Source organism: Garra rufa, chromosome 19 (genome assembly GCF_049309525.1).
Source record: "Garra rufa chromosome 19, GarRuf1.0, whole genome shotgun sequence".
Taxonomy (NCBI): Eukaryota; Metazoa; Chordata; class Actinopteri; order Cypriniformes; family Cyprinidae; genus Garra; species Garra rufa.
The window spans coordinates 20,461,534-20,484,860 of record NC_133379.1 but is presented as its reverse complement, the minus strand read 5'-3'; the positions used below and the strand labels follow the sequence as shown (position 1 = coordinate 20,484,860).

The 23,327-nt window shown below is 35.3% G+C and overlaps 1 protein-coding gene across 1 annotated transcript in view; it reads right to left on the bottom strand.

Moving 5' to 3' along the window:
* Positions 1–547: 547 nt before the first annotated feature.
* The window catches only part of gria1b (glutamate receptor, ionotropic, AMPA 1b), a 106,975-nt gene continuing 84,195 nt past the window's right edge, over positions 548–23,327 (bottom strand). The window contains exons 12-16 of the mRNA XM_073825138.1: positions 18,287–18,485; positions 16,476–16,723; positions 12,159–12,273; positions 8,548–8,682; positions 548–5,166 (exon numbers count right to left, since the gene is read on the bottom strand). Of these exons, the coding sequence (XP_073681239.1) occupies positions 5,008–5,166; positions 8,548–8,682; positions 12,159–12,273; positions 16,476–16,723; positions 18,287–18,485 (856 nt within the window). The 3' untranslated portion in view covers positions 548–5,007. The remainder of the gene's footprint in view (positions 5,167–8,547; positions 8,683–12,158; positions 12,274–16,475; positions 16,724–18,286; positions 18,486–23,327) is intronic.

The following is a 23,327-nucleotide window of genomic DNA, read 5'->3' as shown; positions in this document are numbered from 1 at the left end:
GAACAACTTGAGGCTGAGCAAATGATGACAGAATTTTCATTTTTGGATGAACAACCCTTTTGACCAAACAGAATTGCAATTCAAAAAATTTGGGAACCTCAATATTACCCTAAACACAAAACTTTCGAGCTTCAGCTCTCAGAGATGAATGTCTTCCTGTAGGCACACAATTAGCCGAGTTCAGATAGCACCGAGTTTCCGAACACTTTGCAAATGCACGAAAGCCTCTGGCACTTTGTAAGTCTTGAGCGTGAGCTATTTCTCTGCTGGAAGTGAGTGAGTGAAAGGCCAGGCCTATGGGGGAAACAGAAGGAAGAGAACAAATGTGGCATTTATCGAGATCAATACAGCGCTTTGAGAGCCAACAGAGCTCAAACAAGATGTTCTGTATCAGCGCCGCTCAGTTGTGGGCATGAATTCATCTGATGACGCTGAGAAGAAACACAGAAGATGCATCATCCATTCTTAAAACAAATGCTCAACTAGTTAAGAACAAAGAACAGATAGACACATACGTCAAAAGCAGAAATTTTGATAGGAAACAAAAAGCGTTCAAGTAAGAAAAGGTTTATTTCCGAATACTCCTTGTCAACACGTTGATTTCTTGCTGTTACATCTTGCTGCTGTTTTTAAAAGGTATTTTGTGAGGTGAAAGTGAAAAAGAGGAGATTTTTTTCATAAGTAGGGCTGTCAATGCAAGTGATTAAATAAAAGTAACAGATTTAATCAGACAAATCCATTGCAAAATGAGTTAGCGGACTTAGGAAAAAATGAAAAAATAAAACATTATACTGACTTACAGACAATATATAAATCACATTGTGTAATGTCTATTTAAAGCTGTCATGCCACAATAATGTGTTTTTATAAATAAATTATTAATTCGTTTTAAATGTTTTATTTCTTTCTCAGCAAACATGGATGTACAGTATTCAATTAATTCGACAAATTAATCACGTATGTTATTCGTGATTCACTCGATTTAGTCGATTGACAGCCCTATTTAAGACTAAAAGTGCAAAACCAATCAAAGAAACATCTAAAATACAGAATTTCACTTTAAATACAAGACCAGGAAGAATTCAAAATATAATAAACGAAACGAATAACCCATCGAATGGAAAACAAAGGCCACAAAGCACCGTTTTGTCAGCACAAATGTTCCACGTCATGTTATGTTTGATTCTCTCTATTTTGTACAAATGAAGTCGGCAATAAAAAGGACAGACGATGTGCGAACCGCTGAAGGTTCACTGGCAAAGTATCGAGCAAGGATACAAAGAGAGAAAAGCTCACCACAGAGCCTCAGCGGTGAGAGAAAGTTCTCCTGAATGGCTGAATGAAGATCTTGTGCTTGGAGTATTGACATTCAGTTTTACCTCTGTGCTCCTTTATAGTTTTTGATGACCAATCCATCAGAGTTCATCACTTCCTATGTGATCTACCACTTCTCGTCCTGTTCTGCGCTTGAATCAGTGCGTCCAGTCCTGATGCGGCACCTCCAAATTAAAAAAATTGAGTCTTAGTTTGCGATATATCATCATTTGTTATTGACATCATTTGTTTCCTGTCTATGTATCCAAAAGTGGGATCATTTTATTAGAGCATAAAGCAACGACTGAAGCAACAAGCAAACATCGCCACCGAGCTTTGTTCCTCTCGAATGGATTAGAGTCAGGCTATTAAATCACCCTATTAATCTCACAGCATGAGCAATTTATGTAGTTGTCCGTGTGTCGGCTATTAGCCAGATTTCCATAAAATACTATTCATGGAATTGGTGTTTACACGACGATATTTGACAATGACAATATTATAAACAGAAGTATTAGGGCTCCTAAGTAGACAATCTCCTGGGTGCTCATGCTGCCCTTGAATTTGTTGATATTGTCACATCTGTGTACACCGACCTCACTAGCGGTTGAGTGTGGGAAAGATGTAATATACATATCATGAGCTACTTCAACATAAAAAAGCATGTTATGTAAACCAAGAAAGGAAGACAGAACGGAAGTGGCAAAACGCAAAAAGTGAAGCTGCGTGTGTAGTCTATACCCTCTTTTTTTCTCTCTCTGACGTCTTTAACTCTCAGACTCTATCGAGCAGCATGGACGGGGAAGCGGTGATTGATCCAAAGTGTTGGTAAGTGAAGGGTGAGACTGTGAGCTACAGCAGTAACAATGACAAGACTGGTAATCAGCCTCTCCGAACCTATGGAAGAACTCACCTTCCCTAGAGAGGCTTGCCAATCAAACTGGTTGGAAAGGAAGACATTTGTAGACTGTGCAATGAAGCTGACATACTGATGTAGCATACTTGCTTGCTTTTCATTTGAAGACATCAAACAAACATTCATTCTGTTCATAATTGTTGGTGAAGGTGAAAAAAGATAGTTGATCCAAATAATATAATTCTGTCATCATTTACTCACCCTCATATTGTTCCAAACCTGTATGGTTTTCTTATATTTGTGGAATATAAAAGAAGGTACTTTGAAGAATGTCAGAAAAATGTCAGAATTACGAGTATGTATCATGCAATTGCTCAAAAAAAGTCAGAATTGCGAGATGTAAACTCACAATTGCGAGAAAAAAAGTTGAAAAAAGTCAGAATTGCAAGATGTAAACTCGCAATTGTGAGAAATAAAGTCAGAATTGCAAGATAAACATAATTCATAAGAGACTTCATTTTTCAGATTTGCGAGTTTATATCTCACAATTCTGAGAAAAAAAGTTAGAATTGCGAGTTTGTATCTTACAATTCTGACTTTTTTTCCTCAGAATTGAAGATATTGTAAGATATAAACTCAAAATTCAGAATTTTTGAGTTGCGTGATATAAACAATTAAATAAAAAAATAAAGAAATAAAGTCAGAATTGCGAGTTTAAAATTCATAACTGACTTCATCTTTTAGAATTGCAGGTTAATATCTCAATTCTGAGAAAAAATAAATAGATAAAAAAGTCAGAATTGCGAGTTTTGTATCACGCAATTTCTCTAAATAGTCAGAATTGCGAGATTAAAAACTCACAATTTGTAACTGATGTATATCTCTCACAATTCTGAGAAAAAATAAATAGATAATTAAAAATTAATTTAGAAATAGCTTCAGAATTGCGAGATAAAAACTTGCCATTCAGAGTTGACTTCATTTTTCAGAGTTACAACTTTATATCTCAAAATTCTGAGAAAAAAAGTCAGAATTGCGAGTTTGTATCATGCAATTGCTCGAAAAAAGTCAGAATTGCGAGATGGAAACTCGCAATTGCAAGAAATTGCTAAATAAAAACTCATAATTTACTTAATTTTTCAGAATTGCAAGTTTGTATCTCGCAATTCTGACTTTATTTCTCAGAATTGTAACTGGCTTGATTTTTCAAAATTGTGAGTTTATATCACGCAATTGCTTGAAAAAAAATCACAAACTCACAGTTGTGAGAAATAAAGTCAGAATTGCGAGTTTGTATCACGAAGTTGCTTGAAAAAAAAGTCAGAATTGCAAGAAATAAAGTCAGAATTGTGAGTTTGTAACAAGCAATTGCAAATTGTGAGATGTAAACAATTGCTCAAAAAAAGTAAAAATTGCGAGTTTATCAAGCAACTGCTCGAAAAAAGTCAGAATTGCGAGACGTAAACTCACAATTGTTCGAAAAAAGTCAGAATTGCGAGTTTGTATCACGCAATTGCTCAAAAAAAGTCAGAACTGTGAAATGTGAAAACTATAGTCAGAATTGCTAAATAAAAACTCACAATTCGTAAATGAATTTTTTCATTTTTCTTATTTGTTATTCAGTGGTGCAAAGCGACTTCCATACAATAAAGATTAAAACATTGGGGAAAAAATTGCATGGGGGGAGAAAAAGAGACATTTTTCAAAATATCTTCTTTTTGCATTCCACAAAAAAGGTCATACACATTTGGAACAGCAAGTGGGTGAGTAAATGATTATAGAATTTCCAACTTTGGGTGAACTATCCCTTTTAAAATACTTTATGTATTACCAGATTAATATGCAACTATATAGTAAGCACTTAATAGTCAACATCCTAACTCACCCAACCTTTGAGTTTAGTCTATTTGTCCAACCAATGGCAGACAGAAGCCATTCATTTTCAGTTCACCCAAAAAGGAAAATTCGCTAAGAATGAACTCACCCTCAGGCCATTCAAGATGTAGTTGAGTTTGTTTATCATCGGAACAGATTTGGAGAAATTTAGCATTCCATCACCTGCTCTCTAATGGATAATCACAACATAATCCGCACCACTCCGGTCCATCAATAAATGCAGCTTTTCACTTTACAAGACATTAATTGATGGACTGGAGTCAATGTGGATTTCTTGTGGATTAATGTTGTTTTTATCAGCTCTTATTCTGACGGCACCCATTCATTGCAGATGATCCATTGGTGAGCAAGTGATGGAATGCTAAATTTCTCCAAATCTGTTCTGATGAAGAAACAAACTCATCCAGAGTCCATGTTGGACAGCCAATTTTCATTTTTGCATGAACCATTTCTTTAACTATCTGAACAATGATGGTTGAAAAATACTTGATTTTGACACATGAGAGATGTGTGTCGAAGATATATCATAAGACAGATACAAATAAATAAAAAAAATAATAAAATAAGCGCAATCGGAAACTGTTATTCGGGGGAAACGAGACACTGAAAAAACATTGCAGTTCAACTCTCAGTAATTTATGAGATTGAGGGGAAACCTCTCAGTTTTGTCAAAAATGATGCTCATACAAAAACACCTCACGCATGGTCTCCTTATTGCACCGGAGAAGTTCCAAAACCAAACAAAAACACATCTTAATATTAGAAAAGTAATTTTCCTCCCTCCTTATCTAATTTGATTTGGAGCCCAGAGTGTGTCCATGAATCCATTTGGCAGTACTTCAGTGGCAGGTGAGCTGTGCGCTGCAGTGTCTCTCACGTCCTCTCCTACGCTTTCCATCGGTCTCCTGATGTCCCCTGATCTCGAAGAAGCTGATGGCCGTTTACATCCCAGTAGTGCTAAGGCCCATAGCAGCCGCCTGGCCCATACATGGCAGAGTCTGTGCCGCTTTAGGGAAGTCATGCGCCATCACGCGTCCGTTCTCACCTCCGCTGCCCATCCTAGTCAGCGTGGAGCTGAGCATGGCTGCATCAATGATTTGCTAGGAGAAAAGAAACACAAAGAAGCTGCTCAGACACACTGGTGCACGTGCGGTGCGCTTCTGAAGCCGGCTAACTCCACGCACCAGCTCTGACCTCAATTACGCGTAAACACATTTCATTTGATCTGAGGATTTGCTTCAGCCAGTGCAGGCAATGATTCATGATAAGAAATGGTGAAAAATAACAGCCATCAAGTGCGGCAGTGATGAGACCAGTGCCACACTAACTCGAAGCCACTCTCTCATGTAGCAATTTTACATAATGAAACCCTGTAGGCTTGAAACTGGAGCTAATGGTGCGGATGTTGGCTTGTACATCCTTGACGAATAAATGATTTAAATCCAGCACACTTCAGTGGATTGCTGGGGATTATGTTGCTCGGGCTGATGCAGACTAATTGGCCTGCAAGCAACAACGATTTGTTGCTCTGATATTCTAAATGTGGCTGTTCTGTGATTGTAATGTCTTAACACTTGAAGAATGAGGAGAGAAGAGTGGCATGTCGCTGAAGAAGAAGTTGTGACACAAAATACATGGTGAAAATACTTGGCAGTGTAACACTCAAAGAAATAGTTCACCCAAAAATGAGAATTTGCTAAAATTTACTCACCCTCAGGCCATCCAAGATGTAGAGGAGTATGTTTTTTTCATCGGAACAGATTTGGAGAGATTTAGCATTACATAATTCGCTCAGTGAATGTGTGCTGTCAGAATAATAGTGCAAACAGCTCATAAAAACATCACAATAATCCACTAATTGACATAACTCAAGTCCACCAAGTAGGATCTTCTCAAGCAAAAAGCTGCATGTTTATAATAAAACAAATCCATCATTAATTTTTTAAAGAATTAGTTCACTCTAGAACAAAAAGTTCCTGATAATTTACTCACCCTTATGTCATCTAAGATGATGTCTTTTTTCAGAAAATATTCCAGGATTTTTCTTCATATAGTGGACTTCAATGGGGATCAGTGGGTTGAAGGTCCAAATTGCTGTTTTATTGCAGCTTCAAAGAGCTCCAGCCAAGGAATGAGGGTCTTATCTAGCGAAACCACATGTGATCTTTCCAACGTGATGTGTGAAGTCATAGAGCATTTTATGGTTAAAGAATATATACATTTCTATTTTTTTTTTTGTAGAAAATTATCGATCGTTTTGCTAGATAAGACCTTTATTTCTTGGCAAGGATCGTGTAGAGCCCTTTGAAGCTGGATTGAAACTGCAATTTGGATCTTCATCCTATTTATTCCCATTGAAGTCCACGATATGGAGAAAAATCCTGGAATGTTTTCCTCAAAAACCTTCATTTCTTTTTGACTGAAGAAAGAAAGACATGAACATCTTGAACATTATCAGTAAATTTGAATTCAGGAGTGAACTAAACCTTTAACCTCAAATAAGTCCTCTATCCTCTTAAAATAAGTCCATAATATTGCTTTTTCCAGTGAAAAAGTCATCCCATGTGAATCAGGATATGCACCGTTCGTTTGCAAGCAGACTCATATCAGAATTGGATTTGTTTCTTACAAACATACAGCTTTTAAATAAATAAGACATTAATTGATGGACTAGAGTCATGTGGATGTCTTGTGGATAATGGTGATGTTTTTATGAGCTGAACTCTAATTCTGAGAATATGTTGGCACCCATTCACTGCAGATTATCCACAGTAATGCAAAAACAAATTTCCAAATCCAAACAAATTTATCTACATCTTGGAATACCTAAGGGTATGGAAGCCTGTTTCCGCCACTGAATTAAACTTTTTAAAAAAGGTAATTGCGACTTTTTATCTTACAATTCTGAGTTTTTTTTCTCAGAATTGCATGATATAAACTAAAAATAAAGAAAAACTCTCAATTCTGACATATAAACTCGCAATTGAGTTATAAAGTCCAGTTTTGAGGGGAAAAAAGACTGATATGTTTTTCGAATTGCGAGTTTATATCTTACAATTCTGACTTAATAACTCGCAACTGCATGTTATAAAGTCAGAATTGCGAGTTTGTAACTTGCACTTCTGAGAAAAAAAGTTAGAATTGCAGGATATAAACTCGCAATTCTAAGAAAAAAAGAATGGTGATAATTCTGACAAAAAAGTCAGACTTGCAAGTTTGTATCATGCAATTTTGAGAAAAAAAGCCAGAATTGTGAGATGTAAACTCGCAATTGCAAGAAAAAAAATCAGAATTGTGATGGTGGTGATCCTTGGATTCTTTTTTACCTCTCTCACTATCCTCCTGGCCAGAACAGGTGTCACTTTTGGCTTCCGACCACGTCCTCTGAGATTTTTCACAGTGCAGGACGTCTTGTATTTTTTTAATAATACTTTGCACTGTAGCCGCTGGAACTTCAAAACATTTAGATATGGTCTTATAGCCCTTTCCTGACTTGTGAGCAGCCACAATACGCAGCCACAGGTCCTCAGTGAGCTCCTTTGTCTTAGCCATGACTGTCCACAAACCAACAGCAGAGAGCTTCTGTTTTTAACCTGTTAAGTTGATTAAAACAGCTGTTCCCAATGAATCAGGGTAATTAGGATGCTTTAGAACAGCTTGGACTATTTGGAATAGAACTTTGGATTGTCCCATAGACTGTGACAGTTTCCAAAGGGTATGAATAATTTTGGACATGCCACTTTTTGTTTAAATGTAAATAAAAGCTGAGAAATATTTTTTTTCCACAATGATGCCTCTTGTACATCGTCTTATTATCTTTTGGGAGAAGCCTGTGTCATTTCTGGTCAAAACAACTTGCTGGTTGAATAAAAGTAACTTTAAGTCAGAATTTGCCAGGGGTAGGAATAATTTTGGGCTTGACTGTATATTTATAAAATATATATATTTTTTATGTTCCACAGAAGAAAGAAAGTCTTATTAGGTGTATTTCGAGTCACACTCCAAAACTTCCTGTTCCAATATGAAATATCAACACATTTTTTTTGCTGTTCCTGGACGCTGTCTGAAAAAAATATTTAGGCAACACCATGTGTTTCATAAACCATGTCTTAAAAATTACTTCTCAGATTCCCTTTGAAGGACCTTAAATGAAAATTATGAGTCACCACATGGGTTTGTGGGTAATTAAATCTATATAAGTCGCTGTATTCTTAATTTTGTAAGCATGCGAGAGCAATGCGCTCCAGGATTAGAGAGAGGCGCAGTGTGTGGTATGATGTTTACACCCACCCACAATTACCTCTTAAATGCCAACACGTTGCTCTGCCAGATCCCCCAGAGGAAGTGAGGTCAGTATACGATAGCAGTTATAAAACATTATAAGTGCCAAACACAAAGCCCATAATGCGGACAGATCTAAATATTGCGCTATACTGGGCTGTAGATGCTGAACATTGTGGATTATCATGGTTTTTACACACCTTCATCCTTCGAGACTCGATTCTGGATTTGTAACAGAACTCAACCAGGGCCACCAGCATGGCCAGCCCAAGTCCTCCAATCAGAATGTAGAAAACTCCAGCCACATTACTGAGGCTCAGAGCGCTGGTTTTATCCTGCAGAGCAGAGATGACAATCAAACACTCGCACTGTGATCTGTCGCACAAACACATAAACACAAATCTACAGGAGAGCAACAAACATAAATTATCTCTTTCTATCACAGCTACTTAATAAACACACACAATAATATTTACAGCTCTAAAACATAATGTACACATAAACAAAATCTAGATACTTATTTATTCACTATATATTTAAATTGATAACTCATAATATTCATTCTGTCACAGTATATAAATGACTCAGAACTGCCTAAATCATGCAAATGCATGCATCAGTCGCAAGCTTGGAACAAACAATAATCTTTTCGTAAATTCTGGCTGTCTCTGCATAGTGGTTTAATGTTCAACAAAGCATTATAAGTATATTTAAAAAATAATCAAATATTAATCAAATCAATAAATCTCCCTTTTTGCATTTTAACTATATCTATACCTCTTGTATTAAACATATACTTCTTTATTTAAACCATGCAGGTCTTGATTTCTGTGTTTTAAGGTTTCTCGTCCAAAGGTCATCACTGAGAGCCTTTGGCATCTCTCTCAGTCTCTGGTGGCAGAGACGTCATTTCAGGGGTGGTGGGAGTCAATGACATGCATCTGTTTGGCGACCATATTGAGGTCTCATCCATTGGCATGCACATTGTCTTTGGACAGAGACAGCATTGAAGGACTCTTAAGGGGAAGAGCAATCCAGTTAGAGGGCATTTCATGGCAACGCTTTTCTCTCCAGACTGCCATTTACTCATGCTGAGACAGATGGATGGTTTGTTGTTATAAGGAGGGGTTTAGGAGAAAGCAGATACCATGAAGAGAAAATAACATTAAACTTTTACTGAGCATCTCCACCTTTTAAACCGGTTTGTTTTTGTTTTTGAAATTATATTGATTTTATTTGTAAACAAATGCATTGTCCATAAAACGTATTCATAAAAATCAACTAGAATGCAAGGTGGGAATATCTCTTTTCTTATTACTTCTATTAATTTGTGTAAAAATCTACCATACTAGTGTTCGACCGATATGTGTTTTTCAGGGCCGATGCTGATATTGATTATTACAGATCATGTGAACCGCTAACCGATATTTTTCAACTGATACATGTCTGGTGTAAAAAGGAAGAATTATGTCAAAATTGAGAATAACAAGAGCTCTGACAAAAACTTTCTTTAAATGCTTTTAAAAGTTTTATCTCCAATTTGGTTTTGAAAATGGTAATACCAATAACCATAAAAAAAGCTTAATATCTGCACTGATAATCGGCCAGGCTGATAATCAGTTGACCCCTACATCGAACTAACTTTAGTTAATATGCATCTGAAATGAGCATAATTTCATACTATAATTATAATCGGTACCAATACTGATTATTACAGATCAAGTTGACCAATTTTAAACCGATATTTAATTTAAATGCTTTTAAATTATTTTATCTGCAAATTGGTTTTGAAAATGGCAGATACCGATAACCATAAAAAAGCTTAATGTCAGAGCCAATAATCGGCCAGGCTGATAATCAGTTGACCCCTACACCGGACTAACTGAATATAGTTAATATGCATCTGAAATTAGCATAATTTAATACTATAATTATAATCAGTACTGATGCCGATACCAAACATTACAGATCAAGTAGACAGAAAACCGATATTGTGAACCAATATACTGTATATGTCTGGTGTAAAAATGCAAATTAATGTCAACATTAAGAATAACAAGGGCTCTGACAAAAAAAAACGTTCTTTAAATGCCTTTAAATTATTTTATCTGCAAATTGGTTTTGAAAATGACGATACCGATAATCATAAAAAAAGCTTAATATCTGTGTAGATAATCAATCGATCCCAACACCGGACTAACTGAATTTAGTTAATATGCATCTGAAATTAGCGTAATTTAATACTATAATTATAATTAGTACTGATGCCGATACCAAATATTACAGATCAAGTAGACTGAAAACCGATATTGTGAACCAATATACTGTATATGTCTGGTGTAAAAATGCAAATTAATGTCAACATTAAGAATAACAAGGGCTCTGACAAAAAACTTTCTTTAAATGCCTTTAAATTATTTTATCTGCAAATCGGTTTCGAAAATGACTATACCGATAACCATAAAAAAAGCTTAATATCTGTGCAGATAATCAGTCGATCCCAACGTCGGACTAACTGAATTGAGTTAATATGCATCTGAAATTAGCATAATTCAAAACTATAATTATTTAGATATTTATTAGATTATCTATAATTATAGAACAAGTAGACCAATAACCGATATTATGATATTTAAATGATTTAAAATTATTTTATTTGCAAATTGGTTTTGAAAATGATGATACCGATAACCATAAAAAAGCTTAATATGATAATCAGTCGACTCTTACACCGAACTAACTGAATGTAGAATAATTCAATACTGTAATTATAATATTCTGGTGTAATGTAGTCATTATCATCAATTTTGTGTATTAATATTATATCCGATTAACAGTTTAAAACAAATGCGACTGCTAAAATGTATTTAAAAATGTAAAAATAAATATTCTTAATGTACTCTTTGGGTACCTACCAGAAAAAAAAAAAATACTGAATGGATATGAAAATATAATGAATAAATCCAATTGTGGTGGTTACTTAAAACAATTACATCCCAACACGCTGAATAATAGAATTATATTTTTATATACATTTTATATTTATAAGTGACCTTGCATAATAAATAATAAAGCATAATAATGAATCTCATGAATAGCTGTAATCACAATTACAATAAATTGTAATACTCATCTATTCACTGTTACACCTTTAGAAAGTATACAGCATTAAAACATGAAAAACAAACCTTATAGTGCATTTAGTTATATTATTTATAAAAAGATATAATGCATTATATGATACACCTAAGGTGCATTACAAGGCATAATTAATGCATTAAAACGACTTTTATAATGCTAAATATTATAATATTATTATAATAATAACATCTGAATGCGAACTCAGATTTTTGCTTGCATAAGATGTCAGCTGGTTTTATCCTCAAACTTTTATCCTTAAGTGCATGAACTTATTGATGAATGCATGAGAGGTTTGCAGACAAGTTTTACGCACAAATACGTATGAACGCAGTGAATAAGACGTAATGAGCGAGAAAAGTCAATAATTTAGAAATGCGGCGAGCGACGAACCAAATGCCCATGCAGAAGCACTGAAGTGAGTGAAGAAAAAAAAAAACACGTTGCCTATTTCTATAAATACACCACAAGCATCACGTCTATTTTGTAATGTGGGAAGTAATAAGGGCCAGACAGCAACATGATGACAGAGCGCACAAGTCTCTGGGTAAATGGCAGATTGGAGACAGAGCGTTGGCTGTGGCGCGTGCCTGAGAGAGAAGAGGACAGGGCCTTTAGTAAAGCGCTAAAGCTGGATCTCTAAGTGAGGGAAAGGACCAATGAGTGAACTGACCTTTCTGGCGGAGTCCTTGCTTCCACACTCCCCCTTATCGTACCACCATTTGTTTTTCAGTTTGTCTAAGACGGCTTGCTCATTGAGTTTCAACACCGCTAGGTTTACGGGGATTCTTCAACCAGGAAAATAACATAAATAACATTACCCATGTTATCTTATGTTATTCAGCATTTAAGCAAACATACACCCATAATTATGTTTTGATGTGTTCTAAATGTCTACAGATAAATAGAAAAGAAAAGAAAAAACAGGAAAAAAAAACATAGAACAGCACAGTCACAGAGTTTGAAAACTGTCACTGCCAAAGTGATATGCATTAATACTCCATCTAGCTTTGTGACCTTTCTCCCTACGGCAAGATGTGTATTACTATATCACTTTGGGTAACCGGCAAAAGATCGAAAACACTCGGATTTGCACAATTTCGACTATGGTACTCAAACGACAGGGTTATAATTGACCGCCAATCATTCAAACATCTCAATCGTATTCAATAAACCACTTCCGTTTGGAAAACTGTCAATTAGTGTACAATGCCAGCCAAAGTGTTTGTTAACTGAAGTTGCCGGTTACCCCCCCAAGGTGGTGGTTACCCGCCGGATAGCTCATATTGGGGCTGACCTTGGAATCACCTCCTCCGCTGCCACACTCTCCCTTGTCGTACCACCATTTGTTTTTCAATTTGTCCAACAGGCCCTGCTCGTTCAGTTTTAACACTGCCAGGTTTACTGGGTTTCTTGAAATGATAATAAAATAAGCTGGGTCAGCATTGGTGATATGATACGGCGAGGCAGAGGTTGTGTCAAATAAAAGTGAGTCTATTAAGTCGTAGAGGAAGTGAACAGAACACAGAAAACTGATCTGACTGTGTGCCTGGCTCTGCTGGGCTTGTTGATGTAATATAAGTTGTCTTGTGTTGTGCTAAAGTGTAAAAAAAATGTACTGTGACCAAATTATAAGAGATTTTACCAAGCAAGGCTTGGATTGTGAGTGAGGAGACGGGATGAATTAGCAATGCTCTGGATTTAAGCTCTTTGTCACAGTGTGGTCCGGTAAGAGGATTCCCAGATTAAGTCAATATTACTGTAGATTAGCTCTAGCACGCAATGGTTGTGGTTGAAGGACACTGTATGTTACATATTTTGGGCAATCAAACCCAGAGCATTCTTAATGCGGCCCGTTCTCACTTGTCTCGGTAAAATCTCTGACTTCTTTCTGCACCCCTCGAGACTGGGGGAGAAAGAGGCCGGTGTGCTTATGGATGACTAAAACAAAGCCAGACTTCATCCATGAACATTAATCTGAAATCTGCAGGGTACACAAGACAACAAAGATGTCAGGAGGGATAATGATGGGGGAGACCATCTCAACATCTGAAATGGAGCACATGAGAGGAGATTCTGAGAGAAAGATGGTGAAAAAGTCGATCTGATTTATGTTTATTAGCTTTGGACTGCTGTGTTTTCTACAGTAGGAGTGAAAAATTGTGTTACAGTTTAAAAGGCCTTACTCTAGGAGTTCCCTTTAATGTTTCCCTGTATGTGTGTGTGCCTCATTTTTGTACAGGTTGCATTACATTGATCAAAAGTAACTATTTATTATATTGATACCTGACTATAAATGTGACCCTGGAACACAAAACCAGTCATAAGGGTCCATTTTTTAAATAAGATTTTTACACTATCTGATTTAGCCAAAATATTGAGAAAATTGCCTTTAAAGTTGTCCAAATGAAGTTCTTCACAATGCATATTACTAATCAAAAATTAAGTTTTGATATATTTACGGTAGGAAATTTACAAAACATCTTCATGGAACATGATTTTTTACTCAATATACTAAAGATTTTTGGCATAAAAGAAAAATTGTTCATTTCGACCCATACAATGTATTGTTGGCTATTGCTACAAATATACAAATATATATATTAAGCCTGGTCCAGGGTCACAAATATTATATTTCAAAATATTACTGTTTTTATTCGTGAGCAACAATAGTGTATATATTGTTAAATGGATAATTCCGAAAATGACAATTTCCCTATGATTTACTCACAGTTGGTTTTTAATATAACTCTGACTGTATTTATCTGAAAGAAGAAAGTCATATACACCTAGGATGGATTGAGGGTGAGTAAATCATGGGGTAATTTTCACTTTTGGGTGAACTATGCCTTTAAATTGAGTCTAGATGTTGAAAATAACTCTTGGGAACTGTTTTCTATAGTGTAGTGTTCTATAATATAATGAGATGCAAAAAGTACGAAGAGATATGGTGTTCACACCTAAACATTAAAAATGTTTGTCTTGATGATGGACTCGTAAGACGCAAGAGTACAGTTTTTGCTGATGAGAGTTGATGGTACAGAACATAAACACAGACAATTATAACTAATTTCAGTCAAACACAAAATGAGAGGTTACAGAGGAGAGGCTTCTTTGGAAAATAATAGGCTCAAACTTTCAAGCAAAGACAAAGTCTAATTTTACTTTAGTTAAAGAGATAGTTCACCCAAAAATGAAAATGAACCCATGCTTTACTCACGCACAAGCCATTCTAGGTGTATCTGACTATCTACTTTCAGACGAATATAATCAGAGCTATATTTAAAAATGTTCTGGCTCTTCCAAGCTTTGTAATGGCAGTGAATAGGTGTTGAGATTTTGAAGCTTAAAAAACTGCGTCTATAAACCATAAAGCAACTTTTTGAAGCAAACCAATGCCTTTGTGTAAGAAAACGCTATGCATACATCCTATGTCATCCGTTGGAATGCCACTGTCTTGTGAAGGCACATACGACAGTTAGCGGAAGCTAGAGATTACGATTAATAAAGTTTTAAATATGGCTATTTTCTTACAAAAACACACGATTCAACACCACAGAGCCGTGCGGAGTACTTTTTATGATGGATGGATGCACTTTATTGGACTTCAAAAACTCTACAGCCATTCACTGCAATTATAAAGCTTGGAAGCTGGACATTTTTTTTTTTAAATATAACTCTGATTGTATTCGTCTGGAAGAATAAAGTCATATACACCTAGGATGGCTTGAGGGTGAGTAAATCATGGGGTAATTTTCATTTTTGGGTGAACTATCCCTTTAATTTAGCATTAACAATAATGCATCAATTAATTTTTTTTTAATCTTGTAAATAATAAGATATATATACACTGCAGCTCAAAAGTTTGGGATCAGTAAGACTTGTAATGTTTTTTTAAAGAAGTCTCTTATGCTCATCAAGGCTGCAATTATTTGATCAAAAATACAGGAAAATATAAATATTAATATTAATATACTTTAAAATATAATTTATTCCTGTGATGCAATGCTGAATTTTCATCCGCTGTTACACCAGTTTTAAGTGTCACATGATCCTTCAGAAATCATTCTAATATGCTGATTTATTATTAGAATTATCAATGTTGGAAACAGTTGTGCTGCCAAATATTTTTTGGAACCTGTGATTCTTTTTTTCAGGATTCTTTGATGAATAACAAGTTAAAAAGAAGAGCATTTATTCAAAATATAAATCTTTTCTAACAATGTAAATCTATGCTATCACTTTTTATTAATTTAATACATCCTTGGTGAATAAAAGTATTAATTTCTTTCTTAAAAGAAAGAATAAAAATGTACTGACCCCACACTTTTGAACAGTAGTGTATATTGTTAGAAAACTTTTTTATTTTAAATAAATGTTGTTCTTTTGAACCTTCTATTGATCAAAGAATCCTGAAAAAAGTATCACAGGTTCCAAAGAAATATTAAGCAGAACATCTGTTTTTAGCATTGATAATAAATCAGCAAATTAGAATGATTTCTAAAGGATCATGTGACACTGAAGACCGGAGTAATGATACTAAAAATTTAGCAGGAATAAAATTCCATTTTAAAATATATTCACATATAAAACCGTTATTTTTAAATTGAAATATTATTTCACAATATTACAGTTCATTTCTGTATTTTTGATCAAATAAATGCAGCCTTGATGACCAGAAGAAACATCTTTAAAAATCTTATTGATCCCAAACTTTTGAAGGGCAGTGTATATACAATATAAAAGATATAGCTGAAGTTTGCAAATTTATATATTAAATGCATACTTCTTTGGATACTTGAAATGTCCTAGCCCAGTTTAATATGCAGAGACAACTCTAAGCAATTAGCAGGAGAAACCCAGACACACTTCAGCTGCAAGTCATAATGCCCTCATCTCTCCAGTGTAAACTCTCAGACTTTTAATGAATCATAATCATTGTCAAAAAAGAAAACATTTTTGGTTAAACTATTAGGAGACTCAGATGTACCTCAGGGCAGATCCTTTAGGTGTGGCTACTCCATAGCCCTTTGAGTCCAGGTTTCCGCCCACCTTCATGGTGTCACATGGCTTGCGCTGCTCAATGTATTCGTTCATTGTGGACTCCAGCAGATAAGCATACTTCCCTTTGGACTTCCTCACCCGCACGACGCCTTCGTCTGTCGTCTTCACAAACACAGTAGGCTCTGCAGACTTCATGTAGGACCACATCTTCTCAAATACTGCGATTTTTGATCTCTGAGGATGAGGACAGCAAAGCCATTTATAATGTTACAAAAGATTTCTATTTAAATGTAAGTAGTTCATCCAAAAATAAAAATTCTTTGATTAATTACTCACCCTCATGTTGTTCCAAACACATAAGACCTTCATTCATCTTCTGAATTCAAATAAAAGTGATTTTTGATGAAATCTGAGAGCTTTCTGACCCTGAATAGACAGCAACGGTACAACCACGTTCAAGGCCCAAAAGGTCCCTTACTAAAAAGTATACTTCAAGTTTATTTTATTAAGTATACTTAAGTAAAGTTCATTTTTGAGTATACTTTATGTAGTAAGTATACAAATATCAATGTACTAGTAGTATACTTGCAAGTGTACTATTTCAATACTCCTTGGGACTAAATTGGCCTACTTTCTAGTATATAAGAAACATGAAGTATAGTATCAGTAAACTACTAGTTTAGTAGTTTTATACTGCAAGTATGCTCAGAAATTTTCATGATAATCAAAATGTAGATGGAGTCGATCAACACCCCTAACCTTGACAGTCATAATTACCTCTTCATGGGTCGACATTTTATTCCATAACGTTACACAGTTTGACATATCTATGGTTTTGATGCTGTTTTATGTCTGACGATTGTGTTAGATTACATGTGGAAGCATCCGTTGTTTCGGTTACTTCTTCACTTGTGTTTTGGAAATTCTGTACATCAGATGTGCAATAGCGCCCCTTGTGTATAACAATAAAAACACAGATTCTCAGGGCACAAGTATAGCTTAAATATTTTAGACTAAGTCTAAATGCAAGTCTTTTTTAGAAGTCTAAGTATAAGTCAAGTATACTTAAATGTCATTTAAGTATATTTCTGAGAAGTATATAAAGCACATTTCTCAGAAGTACATAAAAAGTAGACTGAAAGTATACTTTCCTATTTTTTTTGTTTAAAAAAGTATACTAATAGCACACTTGCATATACTTCTTTTTTGTAAGGGGTAGTAAGGACATCGTCAGTCTTTTCTGTTTGAGAAGAAACTGTTGAATAAAGTCGTTATTTTTGTAGCTTCATAACATTACGGTTGAACCGTCACATGTCACATTGACTATTTTATCGATGTACTTGCTACCTTTCTGGGCCTTGAACATGGAAGTTACATTGCTGTCTATGCAGAGTCAGAAAGGATTTCATCAAAAGTATCTTTATTTGTGTTCTGAAGATGAACGAAGGTCTTACAGGTGAATTTAAAGTGGCCAAGGTACCTGATATCATAGTCTTTAGAGAGTAATTTCAGGACGTTCAAAACAATTTTGGTCAATTTTCTCCCTGTATACTCAATGTACAGATAAAATGTGAAAAAAATGTACATTTTATAGCTCACCAGGGAGGCACCCTCATCTTTGTACCTTATCTACTTCTAAAGGGTGCTTATTAATACCTGGAGGCTGAATATTGGTTACTTAAAGTACTGATATGCACATTTTAGTGGAGGATAAGGTTCAAAGCGAAGGCACAATCTTTGAGAATACTGATAAAAGCATAATAGTTTCTATAGCATAGTGAAATACTTTCCTCTTACCCTGAAGAACTCTTTGGTGGATCCTCCATCCAGAGTCCCATAGGCAATCTCTGTTTGCTTAGCCAGATCCTCGGCACTCTCGATGGGTGACACCATCCTTTCCACAGTGAGGAAGGCAGCCAGGTTGGCTGTGTAGGAGGAGATGATAATCAGAGTGAAGAACCACCACACACCTCCAACTATACGACCAGAGAGAGATCTGTGGGGGGGAAAAAGTACAGCATAACAACAAAACAGGTGGTTAATAGCCTGGAATATTGTAGTGATCTTCTCTATCAAATTAGACTCATAATGAAGAGTGATATTTTTAATTTGATTTTAATTTCTAGCTGTGCACAAAGTGGAAAGATAACAATTAATTAATAAATTAATTACTTTATCAGCAGGCATATATATTTAAGAAAGGCCTTCCTAATGGTTAATCTACTTATAAATCTGATCCTGATCAGAGTTTAAACAAAAGTGAAGCCATTTTCAGGCATCAGTATGGCCGAATTTAATTAGCATCAGAACTGTATCATCAAAATGTCTGAAACAACTTATATGAGCTTAATGAAAAGACTGGAGGACTGCTGCGGTTACTAAGAACTTCTTAGAAATAAACTGTGAAATTGTTTCTTTCCTTAAAAGAGAAGCTGGATGCATTAAAACTCAATACACTACAGATATACCCACACGTACTGAGAAAATATGTTTTAAAGCACATTTTAGAAATTACAAGCATTATGAGAGCCTCCGGCATGCAAGAATGATTCGTAGTATTTTAAAAAGACGCCACAGAAATTCAGATTGTTATTTTTCTTTTTGGATATATTCAATGGTGCAATAGCATCAACATCAAAAGTGATTTAAATTGAGAAAACAGCTTGTTCTAATGGATTCAAGTAATGCACAAGTCAGCATTTCTAAGCTGAGTAAGTCAAACGAATGCAGAGAAAATGCCTCCCTGAAGTTGTAAGGCAAAATTAACTTGCTTTTGTAAATAATAATAATAAAAAAATGAATGCATAACGCCTCGTTTTTGTTCACAAGACATGCCCTGGTTTGATCTGTGACTTCTCAATGCATGTCTATTGATCTGAGTGCCTCAAACATTAAAAACCTTTCTCTTCTTTCACCGTTCCCTTTGAACGAAAGTCTTATATTTAATCAAAGGGCCTGTTCTGCTGAGCTTGCACTAAAGTTCTACTTTCCAATACTTGCTGTGCACAATTTCACCCCTTTTCACTTTCAAGGGAAATATATTCTCTTCACAGCTTCCAATGATATTATCAGCTATATTAAAGGCGCCAATAAACCACTCTGAATTTTATAGGGAAGCAAAATGTCTTGCATTATAAAAGGGAAGTTGTTGGAACATTGTTGGAATGTTAATGCATGTTGATATTGAATGTTCAATATACTGTAGATCCGAAACAGAAATGATAGTTCATGCTTACTAATAGGGTCTACATTATTTCGTATTGTCAACTGTGTCATGAAGCTCTAGAGGGTGCAGGCTAATGGGTTGTTAATGCTAATAGATGATATTCACAGCGTTAAAGTACTTGGCACAAGCCGATTGGTTTAAGTTGCATACATAGCCAATGAGCTTGCTGGTTTACATTTAAATGGCTGTTTTAGCATTTACTAGAGCAGTAGCAGCATGCTTTTAGAGTTCCTCTGAAACCCTCCACCTCCCCAGCTCCACTTGTGTAGATCTGCTACTGGTTATTATATATGCTATTTGTGCAGCAGCAGTATGTCCTAAATACTCACTGCATTGCAGCAGCAGCAGCAGCAGCAGCAATAATCTACATCAACAGCAATAACCAACAGCAGCAGCAATTCAGCAGATCTATTCCGCCAAGACCAAATACGTTAACATTGCCATATTACAATGCTAAAATCTTCAGAGTTGTCGTGATAGAACTACAATCTACTTCTATTATCTTAGAAAAAAACAGCAAATCTTCATCATGTCAAGACTCAAGATCACAGAAAAGAAGACAAATTGATGAATTGTTTGTGCAGAAAAACAGTCAGTGTTAAAGGATGTAACGGTATTATCAATATAATGGTATCGCAATATCATTGTGGTCACATGACTATATGAAACGATATGTCTTCTAGGCAAAAGTGTACTTTTTAAAATATATTTAAACTTCTTATTCTAACATAAAATGTCTTTAAAGTTGTATTTTAAGCTATTATGCTTTGGCACAGTATCTGTCAAAGAAACTAAAACCAGAAGCACAAAATGGCTTAATCCCTTCATCGAGTTTTATTTTTCTGCTTGTTTCAAAGCAAAGCGTGTACTTCGTTCAGGTGATCCGCTCGTGATCCAGGGTTTTCCACACCACAGAACAGCTTTTTTTCCCACGCCACAGAATGTGTTTTTGTAAGCCTGTCAAGCAACTAGTAAATTAAAGCATTCCTTTTTAATTTACAAGGGAATATAAAAGAGTTATTTTTCCAAATAAGTAACACCAGTTACTTTTTCCCCCAGTTATTGATTGAAAGTTTTCCTGTCCCCATGTTGAGAGAAATTGGGAGTAAAATGTTAATTTAGTTCTAGAATAACTGTGAACATGCATTAATTCATCTTACTCACAAAAAAAAAAAAAACAGATTCATTAAATACAAATATCTTTTATGTATTTGATCTCATTTTATTAACCAGTATCTTTGCTTCTGACCTTTTACGACCCAATGCAACCATACTAATAAGCAAAAATTATTCAAAATAAAAGTTTTTCTTTTTTTTATTGCTCAAGAGTGTTTAACTTTCTTCTGCGGTCTACTTTACAGACGTGAATTTATTTTTCCTTCAGCCTGAGGCCAAAAATACAACTTTTTATATTAAAAACATACAAGCAAACACTGCTCAGATTTGAAAAGTAACACAAAAGTAACGTAACACATTACTTTCCATAAAAAGTAACTAAGTACCGTAATTAGTTACTTTTTAGGGAGTAACTTGTAACTAATGTAACTAATGAGTAACTAATGTTGTAATACATTACTTTTACAAGTAACTTTCCCCAATACTGTTTCTGGAAATAATTATTGTAATTTCCCTACTGTAGTATAAAGCTACAATATACCTATGAAATATTCATTTTCATTTATTTTACAGTGAAACTTTTTTGCAATATATGGCTATTTCTGTAATAGGAATAACAATCATTTATAATAGTTGTTATTTCTATTATTATATTCTAAATTGTCATGCTTCCTAAATAACCAGTGTGTATGTAATTTAGACTGAGACAGTATACCACAAATAAAAAGAGGGTTGAGTCCCCTTTAAAGTTCAGTCAGTTCACTGAATTTAACTGACTTAAGTTTTCTTAGTTAATAATATGGGTGGGAGCTCTTAATTTTGAACTTTAAAAAAGTCTTTACTTGTCTTTTTTTGAATATTGTAATAAACATTATATCATGGACTTCATATTCAGATATTATCATATTGTGAGATTTTTATATTGTTACATCCCTAGTCAGTATTAAACAGTAATACTGTAAAATAATATTACAAAAATGTACTTTATTCATGTGATGGCAAAGCTAAATTTTCAGCATCACTGCTCCAATCTTTAATGTCACATGACCTTTCAGAAATCATTCTAATATGCTAATTTGATGCTCAAGAAACATCTTTTATTATTATCAATGCTGCAAATAGCTGCTTAATATTAAAAGAGGATAACCACTGTTGAGTAAAAACATGGGTATGCCTCAACTCTCTGCTTTCTTCATCTCAACATGTCTCTCTCTCAATCTATTCTACTCTGCTTATCTTCCTCGCCTCTCTCACCTGTCTCATCTCCCTATTTTCACATCCGCTCAGCTGTAAGAACTGTGATACGAAGTTGACTTTCATTCACTATGTCAAACAGACGAGTGCAGCTGTACGTCCAACTTCATAACCATCAAAGTCAGTAGTGTGTTTGCAAACAAAAAGTATCACCACCAAAAATTCTTGTCTCTGAGTTTTTTGTGGATTTAGGCATCTAGTATAAACAATAATTCAAGCTACAGATATTTATGCATTTGCATTTTGTATCCTTAAAGTAAGAGAGTTTTTCTTCCCATTTTGCCATTTGAACCACATGCAACCACATGAAAAACCATTTGAACACATGCAACTTGCACATTAGAAGAACACCGGCAGTGCTAATCCCCTAATGAATACTCCAAATGAATTATCAAACTAATCCGTAGAATATGGGTCACTCCTACACTGAAAGTGAAGAAAAAGGTTCTCATGGACAAACATTCTTTCAAACACGTCTCCATGGAGACACGACGACTCACAATAGAGCTGTAACAAACTAAAAATAAAAGTCTCCTTGTCGTTCCACATTGTAATTCTGCAAAATGTCCGTTCCCTTACAGAGACTTGGACAGCAGCTGTTGGGAACGTTGTGACATGCTGATCATCTCTTCGTACTCTAGTGTCACAGTTCCGTTAAACACTGCAGAACATTTCCAAACACTCGGGATGGCAAGGTCACCTCGATAGTGGGAAAGGCCTGAGTGAGACTTCACTCCAGGCTTGTATGTATGTGTGTTTGTATTTTGAAATTACACTAATGTGCTTCTGACCTAAATGTGTGACCTTAACGTAATGTGCACGTGACCTGCTAGTGTCATTGCGTATGGAGGTGTTTGTAAACGGGAGAGTATTTTTGTACAGTGGAAAGGGAATCTGGACAAAGTTGAAGTGACAGTCGGAGGCCCGCGGGAGGAAGGGGGCACCACGGCGCCTGGGTTGAACTGTCATGCTCGCTGCAAAGTCTGATGGTCTGACCCCACGCAAACACACACACACACACACACACACACACAAAAAACACACTCCACATTTCAAATATTGCTCCTAAGGCTCACAACATGTATCGCTTCCTCAGGGTTACTACTCGCTTTGTTTCTCTGTCACACACACACACTTCTACATGCTCATATCCTGGAGTGCACTTGGATTATTCTTCAGCAGGTGTGAAGAGACAGATCATCGGCCTCCAGGCTAATTTAAATCATTGGAAAATTCATCTGG